General features: G+C 32.3%; 1 protein-coding gene across 2 annotated transcripts; it reads left to right on the plus strand.

The window, feature by feature from the left end:
- The first annotated feature begins 1619 nt into the window (after nt 1-1619).
- On the plus strand, nt 1620-6507 carry LOC110650689 (endoglucanase 11). Of its 2 annotated transcripts, XM_021805794.2 has the most exons (6): nt 1620-2047; nt 2174-2386; nt 2490-2690; nt 3272-3526; nt 5628-5853; nt 5935-6507. In XM_021805794.2, exons 1-6 carry the CDS (start codon nt 1700-1702, stop codon nt 6291-6293), a joined length of 1602 nt encoding a protein of 533 aa, XP_021661486.2. In that variant the 5' UTR covers nt 1620-1699; the 3' UTR covers nt 6294-6507. The 2 variants fall into 2 exon arrangements, with proteins under 2 accessions (XP_021661486.2, XP_021661479.2); XM_021805787.2 differs by having other exon boundaries at nt 1622-2047; nt 5628-6507.
- Nucleotides 6508-10780: the final 4273 nt, after the last annotated feature.

Genomic DNA, 10780 nt, shown 5'->3' on the forward strand with positions numbered 1-10780 from the left:
TTACCACCTTTATGCGAGTGGTCTTTGAGGAAAAAAGGTTTCATAGGGTATTTTGAGTTCAAAGAATCCCATCTTTTATGTTATGTCTGGATATATAATGGAGGAGGAAGGACAATAATAGAAGGAAAATATTTTTTATTTTCTATTCTTTCTTTTTTTCCCTCTTTGTTTGGGAATGAGAAAAAAAAAAAAGTAATGGGAAAGAAAATAAAATTTATTTTCTCATGTTTGGAACGAGAAACGAGGGAAAATAAAATAGTACATTTTCTTTTAGATTACTATTTTACTCTCAATTTTAAAAGTTAAAATAAAAAAATAAGAGTATATATATAATTTCATTAATTGAAGTACAATTTTTCCCTTTGACTACTTTATTTTTTCTTTAAATTAGAGAGAAAATAGCAAAAGAAAAATAATATTTATTTTCATTTCTCCCCTTATTTTTCCTTCATTCCCATTCAAAGGAAAGTGGCAATCCCAAGTTATTTTCCCTCATTTATTTTCTTTCTTCCCTCTTTTCATCATATCCAAACAAAGTGTTAGAGACACTGAGTCCGGGTTGGGGGTTCGCTGTGGGAAAAAGAGGTTTGTTTTAACCATGGTTAGCTTTAGGGTATGATGTGGTAAATAAAACATTTTAAAATTATAAAAAAATGCTCCATTGAATGCAAGTGGACAAAATTGTAATATCAACGGTAAATTTAGATATTGAATACAATTCAAGTGTTAGAATACCAAAATCAAAATTAAAATATTTAAATAAAGTTGTCAATTGACGAAAAAAAGTTTTGTTTTTTGGTCTAATCGATTATTAATTAAAAGTCATCATGTCAATCACGTATTTGTCGTATCAATATCATTTAATGGTAAGAACAGTTTGGACTATATTTACTAATGAGAAAAAAATATGATATTAATTTGATAAAAATTAAATTACAATATCTCATACGTCAAAACGCAAACTCACATGATATTTTTCAACTTTTCCCTAAAAAAAAAAATTCAACTACAACTAGTAATAGCAAAGATTATCGAACTCAATCCAAACGCCTCGAACTCAATCAAATTTCCTTGACCCTGCCTTAATCACGATTCGTGTGAAGTGGGGATGAAAAGACCTTCTCTCCTCCTCAAATCCACTTAACTCTCCTTGAATGGTAACACATTATTTTTTTATTAAAATAATTTATTTTCATATATTTATATATATTTAAATATTATAATTTTAGAAAATATATAAATATATTATTAAAATAACATCTAAAACTTGTATTCTTAATTATATTTTATTTTTTAATAAATAAATTTATATTTATACTAATAAATTAAAATAAAAAAATAAAAAAAAAATTCCTTACGGGAAAACTTGCCCCGCTTCTCGATACCCTAATTCTAAACTTTTTTGAGGCGAGAACAGGAAAGTGATTCCGCTCTCATCTCATCCCGTTGCTATCCCTTACTGCAACATAAAGATTATTTTTTTAAAACTAATTAATAAGAAGTAAGTTAGAGAAAAACTAATAAAAATTTCATTTATGAAAGCCACGGATGACGGCCCCGTTTCCAAATATAGCAGAAGAAAAAAACAGTAGACCGTTGCACAAATCACGCTAGTCATTGTTTGAGAAGAAAGCGAAAGGATTTTCACATTTCACATTCTCATGTGAGACTCACATGCAAGAAAATGCATGTATGACATATGCTCAGCCTTCCGACACGATTCAAATTTCATCTCACTACTCTCTCTCTTTCTCTCTCTTCTTCCTCCTTTCCCATTCCACTTCACTCTCAGGAGGGAGCAAGGAAAAGAACAAAAATGGAGAAGGAGAAGAAGAACCAACCGAAACCCACCAAATATGTTCGCAATTTCTGTGTTTTTCTCTTCTCCTTCTTCACCATTTGTAAAACTGGTGTTGCTTTTGATTACGCTGACGCATTAACCAAGAGCCTCCTTTACTTCGAAGCACAGCGCTCCGGTCGCTTACCTTACAACCAGCGCGTCACTTGGAGAGACCATTCAGGCCTCACTGATGGCTTAGAACAAGGAGTTAGTACAAAAATTGCTCAGAAATTTGAGTATTCTGTTCGAATTCTGATACGGTAGCACTGAACTGCTGATTCAAATTGAAGAGACTCTGTTTTGTGTTTTTTTGTGTTGTGTTCTGTGGTGTAGGTGGACTTAGTTGGAGGATATTATGATGCAGGGGACCATGTCAAATTTGGGTTACCAATGGCATTCACTGTGACAATGCTATCGTGGAGTGTCATCGAATTCCGAGATCAGATCGCTCGCGCAGGAGAATTAGAACACGCATTAGAGGCCATTAAATGGGGGACTGACTATTTCATCAAAGCTCATACTAGCCCTAATGTGCTATGGGCTGAGGTGCGCGAACTACTACTACGTTTGCGTCGTCAGGATTCAAATGATTTCGTTTCTTTAATTACTAATTATTCATTTAATTTATGCACTTGTGGTGGCATTATAGGTGGGTGATGGTCACACTGACCATTACTGCTGGCAACGGCCGGAGGACATGACCACATCCCGGCAAGCCTACAAGATCGACGAGAACAATCCTGGGTCGGATCTCGCCGGAGAAACTGCAGCCGCAATGGCCGCCGCATCTATATTGTTTAAAAGAACAAACCCACATTACGCTCACCTCCTCTTGCACCATGCCCAACAGGTACATAAATTGTTAATATCAGTCATTAGTCAAATTAGAGTCGATTAATAAACCTTGTGGGTCAATATTGGAAATTGCATGCAATTCTTGTGCGCTAGAATGGTCAAAATATTAATGAGTGGCACAATTACAGGGGACATTTTAAACAAATAAAAAATATAAAATGGATGTATAGATAGATTGATTGCGTCACATCAATGTATTTATATATTAAATTATATTTTTGTGAATGTGATTTATTAATTGTAGATATAAAAATTTAAGATTTCTCAAATTGAGTAAATCTTCTGTATCATCTTTAATTTCTCGGAGGACTTTATAGTGAATTTCATATATATTTATCTAACATTGACATTTTAATGATAAAAATTTGAATTTTAATTTAATTTGACGTGACAGGCCTTTTTTTTAATTGGTTTATATGAAAATTAAATTGGTAATCTCATATTCTAATTATATTATTAGCATTGCTAATGGATCACTAAATCAACTTATTAGCCAACACTCATTGATCAAGAACCTTTTTCTTTTTTACTGGGTTTAGTTCACTAATGTGAAATTTTGTTTTATTTTGGGTGTAGTTGTTTGAGTTTGGGGATAAGTATAGAGGAAAATATGATGCAAGTGTGGAGGTGGTAAAGAGCTACTATGCGTCGGTGAGTGGGTACATGGATGAGTTGTTGTGGGGAGCTATGTGGCTCTACAAGGCCACCGACAATGAGGAGTACTTGAGATACGTTATTAACAGAGCTCATTGTTTTGGCGGGATTGGTTGGGCCATAACAGAGTTTAGTTGGGATGTTAAATATGCTGGCCTTCAAATTATGGCTTCAAAGGTAAAGTTACCCTCTTTTTTGTCCCTCTCTCTCTCTTTCTCTCTCTTCTTGCCTTTGAGATTATGAATATATGCTTGAAAAAATGGGATTTTTTATTTAGGGACTACTCTCTCAAAATCTTTATAGGATTTGCCTTTTGCCCATAATTCAAAGATTGAATAATAACATATTTAACTATAATTAAATCTTGCTTTTACTTTCTAATAAAGTTGATAACATGGAGTAAGCCCTAATTAAGGTATATGTACCAATAAGACTTCTATTTTTTAGGGCATTTAAAAAAAAGAAAAAGAAAAAAAAAGTTATCTGAGGCATAAAAAGCATGTGCTGTTGATGCTTTGCATGGCAGCACTCTGGGGTTTGGACATTGATTGGTGTTACTGCTAAGAAAAAGGCAGTGCCACTGGGCACTAGATTAGCGGAAAGGGCACCTTATATAAGATCTGATTTGGTGCCATTTGAATTTATCTCAACACGGAGGGGGAAGATGAGGGAAAGTTTATGCAGGATCTACAGATGGCTTAATGCTAAAACTGGGATGTTTAATTTAATTTATTTTTAATTTTTTATTTAAATTAATTTATAAATTTTAATTTAACTAAAAAATAACAAAGTTAAAATCAATAAATTAAGAAATTTTACTCAAAAATAAAGAAAATGTTGAATTTTTTTAGTTTAAATAAAAAAAATTTAATTCATAAATTTTAATTTTTAAATTAAATTAAATTTAAAATAAAAATTTTAAATTTATTTAAACAAAAAAATTAAAAATAACTAAATTGTACATCCAATAATAAGTACGGGGTGCCCAGAAGGTACGATTAGCAAACGTTACATAAGGCTTTGCAAATACTTTACCGAAAGAAGCCCAGGCCTGCGCTTATTTACAGAGAATAATACCCCATTTAGCCATTAGCAGATCATCATTTTGATGACATATGCATGATTGTTTTGTCTCGGATTTTATGTGGGACCTCCATATCAGTTTATGGGTCCCTCTTGCTAAAACCAATTGAATGGTCACAGCTCTTTCATTTCTTTCATTAAGATGGGTGTAGCCTGTAGGGTAAGGCACAAATGCACAAGCTTGTTCACTACAGTACACCCACATATGACATGCCGTGTTCGATTCCAGTTGGATTCGAAATTTAGCTAAGAATCCAAATTAAATTAAAATTTTAGTATGATTCTGATTTAGTTCTTTATTATTTTGGTTTCAGTTCAATATAGTTCTCGATTTTTTTATTTCAATTCGGTTCGATATGATTTTGATTCGATTCTCGATTCTTAAAATGATTTTATATAATTATTTTTTAAAAAAATTATTCTTGAATTAGCATTTAAATTTTAAATTAGATTATTAATACATAATATATCATATAATATATCTTTTAGCTATGCCTAAATTATATAATCCTTGATTAAATATATTATATAAATAATAGTATAAGTATATCATATAATATACATTTTAATTATTTATTAATCATATAATATTTAACTATAAGATATAAATCTAATTAAGAATTATAAGATAATTTAATGCATTTATAACTAAAATTATTAAAAAAATATAGAAAAATAAAATATAATATTAGGTTATATTTAGTTCATAATTATATATATATATAAATATATATAATTATATTAAAAGTATATAATGCATCTAAAAAAACATAAAAAAATATGTGTATAAATTCGGTTCGAAATAGCTCTTATTAGTTCGGTTCAGTTCCTCCAAAAACCGTGCACAGCCATAGCTGCTGTGTTTGGCCACTTGTATATTGAAGTAAAAATCCTTCTCAGTATACATAGTTATGAAAATTTTTTGGAAAGTTTTTGAGCGTTTAACCTTTGTTCATACTGAGTAGGACAAATGGGCTTATGCAATAAGGTTGGCATCACTGCTAAAATATCTCAATTTTAGTCATTTTTTTGGCTTTCATGGGTAGATAGATATTTATAAAGGAGAGCTCATCATAGGCCTTGGATTGGAAGACTTCAATTCATTTTTTTTTACTGCTTTTCAAGTTCTATAAACTCAAAAGCAATTATTGGATGTTCTCATACCTTTCCTAAATTTTATATTTTTAAATTGCAGTTGCTCATGGATGAAAGACACAAGGAGCATAGACACATATTAGAGCAATATAAATCAAAGGCTGAGTACTACATATGCTCATGCCTTGATAAAAACAACAATGGAAGCAATGTGGAGCGAACTCCGGCGGGCCTTTTACACATCCGGCAATGGAATAACATGCAATATGTTTCTACAGCATCATTCCTTCTCACTATGTACTCTGGTTACCTACGAGGCTCCAATGGTAAGCTCCAGTGCCCTAATGGATTATTGGATCATAAAGAGATCCTCAGTTTTGCTAAATCACAAGTTGATTATATCCTAGGTTCTAACCCAATGAACATGAGTTATTTAGTGGGATATGGTCCTAAATACCCAACAAGGGTGCACCACAGAGGGGCCTCAATAGTGTCATATAGAGAGAACAAGGGGTTCATTGGTTGCACTCAAGGGTATGATAATTGGTATAGCAGGCAAGAGCAAAACCCCAATGTTTTGGTTGGGGCATTGGTTGGAGGACCTGATTGCCAAGACAATTTCAGTGACCAAAGAGGTAATTATGTGCAAACAGAGGCCTGCACATATAATACAGCACCATTAGTAGGAGTTTTTGCAAAGTTGTTAGAAATGGAGGATCAAACGGGTGGTCATGATCATAATCAGCCTTTGATCGCTTCTTATTAGAAATTAAATTTTTATTAAAAAAAATTTGAATATATAGTGTTGAATATTACACAAGAGTGGTGGTTTTTGGGCGTGACTGAACTAAGATGCTCAAGCCTCATTCGTAATTTGGGAAGCCAAAAAGAATGGCCTCAATTTGTAACTTATATTTTTATTTTTCTGCTAGTGTTTATAATACCATATATTAAGTTAATCATCATTTCATTTCCCAGTCTTTTTTTTTTTCCTGAACTTGTATAGTTTGTATTAGAAATTAGGGCTATTGACAAAAAAAAGTAAAATCTTATTGAGTTTTGACAATTTTATCCCGTCCTTTCAATCTTAATAAAATTGGTCAATTTTTTAAAAGTTGTTAAAATTTTATTCAATTTTCGTTAATCAAATTTTAAACTTAATTTTTCAATTTGTTTATAACTCATTGAAAATCTAATATTATTACATTTATTAACTTTTCTATAATTTTAATATAGTGATGAATAAGAAATTGATTTCATGAGAATTATCTTTAATTATCAAAATTGATGTCAATTTTATTAATATTTAGACGGTCAAAACAAATTAAATTTAAGAAATTAAAATTTTAAAAAAAATGAAATTAACTATAATTGAAAATTAGATAACAAGGGCAATAAAAACTTTAGGGTTAAAAAATTAGAAAAAAGTTGCTTGGGATATTGGCTTCACATGACCAAATAATTAATCAAAATTAATTTTGTCTAATAATCAAATTTAATTACTCTTACAAAGGTTAATAATTAAAGATATTTAATAATCATTTCTTAGTATCATCAAATCTTTTAATTAATGAATTAACCTCTATTTTCTAAGAAAGATATTCTATCAATTAAAATCTAAGACTATTATCCAAAAACTCTATTGATTAATCTTAGTTCCCACTATCAGTTAAAAATCTGTTATAGTTACTATAAAATCAAATTCATTATCTTATTTTCCAATCATAAATTATAAATCTAGGACATTATTTAAGTATTTGGTCAATATACATAGGAGTGAGTATTCGGTTAATCGAACCGAATTTTCAACTAACCAAATTATTAAAGTTGAACTGAAATAAAAAAAAAATAAAATTACAACTCAACTCAACTCAACTAAGCCTTTATCCCAAAAATTTGGGGTCGGCTATATGGATTCGCTTTTTCCACTCTGAACGATTTTGGGTTAAATCCTCAGAAATGTGTAATGCTTCTAAGTCATGTTGTACTACTTTCCTCCAAGTTAATTTAGGTCTACCCCTTTTTTTCTTTCTATCCTCTAACCTAATGTGCTCTACTTGTCTAACTGGAGCCTCCGTATGTCTACGCTTCACATGACCAAACCACCTCAATCTCCCTTCTCTCAACTTATCTTCAATTGGCACCACTCCTACCTTTTCTCTGATACTCTCATTACGGACTTTATCTAGTCTAGTATGACCACTCATCCACCTTAACATTCTCATCTCTGCAACTCTTATCTTAGATGCATACGACTCTTTCAGTGCCCAACACTCACTACCATATAACATAAAATTTTCCTTTTAATTTATTGGGAATCTTACGATCACATAAAACTCCGTGTACGTCTCCACTTCAACCATCCGGCTTTAATCCTATGACTAACATCCTCCTCACATCCCCCATCTACTTGAAGGACTGAGCCTAGATATTTAAAGTGATTACTTTGGGACAGTACCACCCCATTCAAACTAACTCCTTCCCTATCACCGTTTGGCCTTCACCGAACTTGCAATGCATGTATTCTGTCTTCATTCTACTTAGCTTAAAACCCTTTGACTCTAGAGTACTTCTCCAAAGTTCTAGCTTCCTATTGACTCCTTCTCGTGTCTCATCTATCAGAACAATATCATCCGCAAACATCATGCACCAAGGAATACTCTCTTGTATATGTTTTCATCTAAAACTAATGTAAAGGTAAGGGCTTATGGTGATCCTTGGTGTAATCCAATTGAGATCGGAAAATCACTTGTGTCCCCTCCCCGCATAATAGTAGTTGCTCCTTCATACATATCTTTCAATACTTGTATGTACCTAATAGATACCCTCTTTTGTTCTAACACATTCCATAAGATCTCTCTTGGAACACTATCATAAGCCTTCTCCAAATCAATAAAAACCATGTGTAGATCTTTCTTCACATCTCTATATTTCTCCATCAAGCTTCTAATGAGAAAGATCGCTTCCATAGTTGAGCAATAGGGCATGAAACCAAATTGATTGAGAGAGATAGAAGTATCATGACGTAGTCGATGCTCCACAACTCTCTCCCACAACTTCATAGTATGGCTCATAAGTTTAATTCCCCTATAGTTTGAGCAACTCTGTATGTCTCCCTTATTTTTAAAAATAGGTACTAAAATACTCTTCCTCCATTCATCCGGCATTTTCTTTGAGTTTAGAATCTTATTAAATAATTTAGTTAACCATGCCACTCCCATATCTCCCAAATACTTCCACACTTCAATTGGTATTTCATCGGGTCGCTTTACCCACTTTCATTCTCTTAAGTGCTTCCTTTACTTCTAAAGATCGAATCCTTCTAGTATAATTTACATTCTTTTCTATTGTTCTATAATCTATATTCACGCTATTACCATTTTGACTATTATTAAAGAGATCATTAAAATAATTTCTCCATCTTTCTTTAATGTCCTCATCTTTCACCAACACTTTTCCTTCTTTATCCTTAATGCACCTAACTTGATTGAGATCTTGACATTTTCTTTCTCTACTCCTTGCTAATCTATAAATATCTTTCTCCCCTTCTTTAGTTCCAAGTTTCTCATATAACTTTTCAAAGGCCTGTGCTCTTGCTTGACTAACTGCCTTTTTTGCCTCTTTCTTTGCTATCTTGTCTTGTTCATATGCCTCATTATTATCACATTTAGGTAATTTCTTATACCATTCCCTTTTTCTCTTCACTGCCTTTTGTACTTCCTCATTCCACCACGATCTCTCTTTTGAGGGTGGTCCATTTCCTTCGACTCACCAAGTACTTTTATAGCTACTTCTCTAATCTTTGATGCCATCCGTATGCACATATCATTGGCCTCCATATCCATCTTCCATACTTTGGACTCGAGAAGCTCATTTTTGAACTTCACTTGCATTACTCCTTTGAACTCTCACTACTTTGTTCGAGCTACACTATTTCTTCTTACCTTACTTGAATTATTCCTAAACTTGACATCCAAGACCACCAACCGATGTTGACTTGTTAAAGCTTCTCTTGGAATGATCTTGCAATCATTGCGTAGAGCTCTATTTGTCTTCCTGGTTAAGAGGAAGTCGATTTGGCTTCTATGTTGCCCACTTTTGAAAGTAACTAAATGTGACTCTCTTTTTATAAAGTAGGTATTTGCTAGTATTAGGTCGTATGCCATAGCAAAATCCAGGATGTTTTTTCCCTCCTCATTTTGGCTGCCAAAACTAAAACCTCCATGAACATTCTCATAACCTTGCCTATCACTTCCTACATGTCCATTCAAATCTCCACCAATGAAAACATTCTCTTCATTCGGTATGCTTTGCATTAAATCATCCATATCTTTCTAAAACCTTTGTTTACTCTCACTGTCTAGTCCTATTTGTGGGGCATAAGCACTAACTATATTTATTGTTTCTCCTTCTAGTACTAGCTTTACTAGTATAATTCTATCTCCTACTCTTTTCACATTTACTCTGCGTCTTTCAATGTATGATTATACCCACTCAGTTCTTATTTCTCTCCTTTAGAAACCACGGTTTGTACTGAATTACCCACTTCCTTACTTTTCTCTCCTACCCATTTAGTCTCTGAATGCAAGCAATATTCACCATTCTCCTTTCCAAGGTATCCACAAGCTCCATTAATTTTCTGTAAGTGATCCAACATTCCAAGTACCAACCCCGATCCTCCTCCTATCGCTCCTTCCTAATTGGTCTCCTTCTATGATATCTTCTATTATTTTCTATATCTATCTTGTGTTCTGTTCCACTATTTGTTCTACTATATGGACTAACTTCTTTACCCACACCCGTCCATGATGTGGGAACCCTTGCTCACTTAACACCACACCATGGCTGAACACCCTACACCCTTGCATATTTATCACTACATGTAGCGCGTCGTTAGTAGAGTACGCCCAACGTTTATATCATTTGAATCCATATCATAGGGTGTGACAAAATTTTTGTCAGCAACCCTCCTCCTTTGCTTTGGACCAAGCTAAACTACTTAGGCGGAGTTAAAAAAAATAAAATTAATTGAAATAAAAAATATTCGATCGGGTTATGGGTTATAACCGAATTAACTAAAAAATATAAAATATATATTTTATATTATTAATAAAATATTAATAAAAATATATTCATATTCTTTTTTATTTATAAAAATAATAAATATGATTTAATATTAATAAGATAATAATTAAAAGTTAAATATTATTATAAAATTATAAAAATAATAATTATAAATAATATAATATTAAT

This window comes from Hevea brasiliensis, chromosome 7, assembly GCF_030052815.1.
Source record: "Hevea brasiliensis isolate MT/VB/25A 57/8 chromosome 7, ASM3005281v1, whole genome shotgun sequence".
Lineage (NCBI taxonomy): Eukaryota > Viridiplantae > Streptophyta > Magnoliopsida > Malpighiales > Euphorbiaceae > Hevea > Hevea brasiliensis.

What these genes read in the sequence shown, in the direction of transcription:
- LOC110650689 (XM_021805787.2), top strand. Translation starts at nt 1,700, where the DNA reads ATGCTCAGCCTTCCGACACGATTCAAATTTCATCTCACTACTCTCTCT. An exon ending in CTGATGGCTTAGAACAAGGA is followed by an intron (nt 2,048 to 2,173) that starts GTTAGTACAAAA and finishes TCTGTGGTGTAG; the next exon opens with GTGGACTTAGTTGGAGGATA. An exon ending in TTCAAATTATGGCTTCAAAG is followed by an intron (nt 3,527 to 5,627) that starts GTAAAGTTACCC and finishes TTTAAATTGCAG; the next exon opens with TTGCTCATGGATGAAAGACA.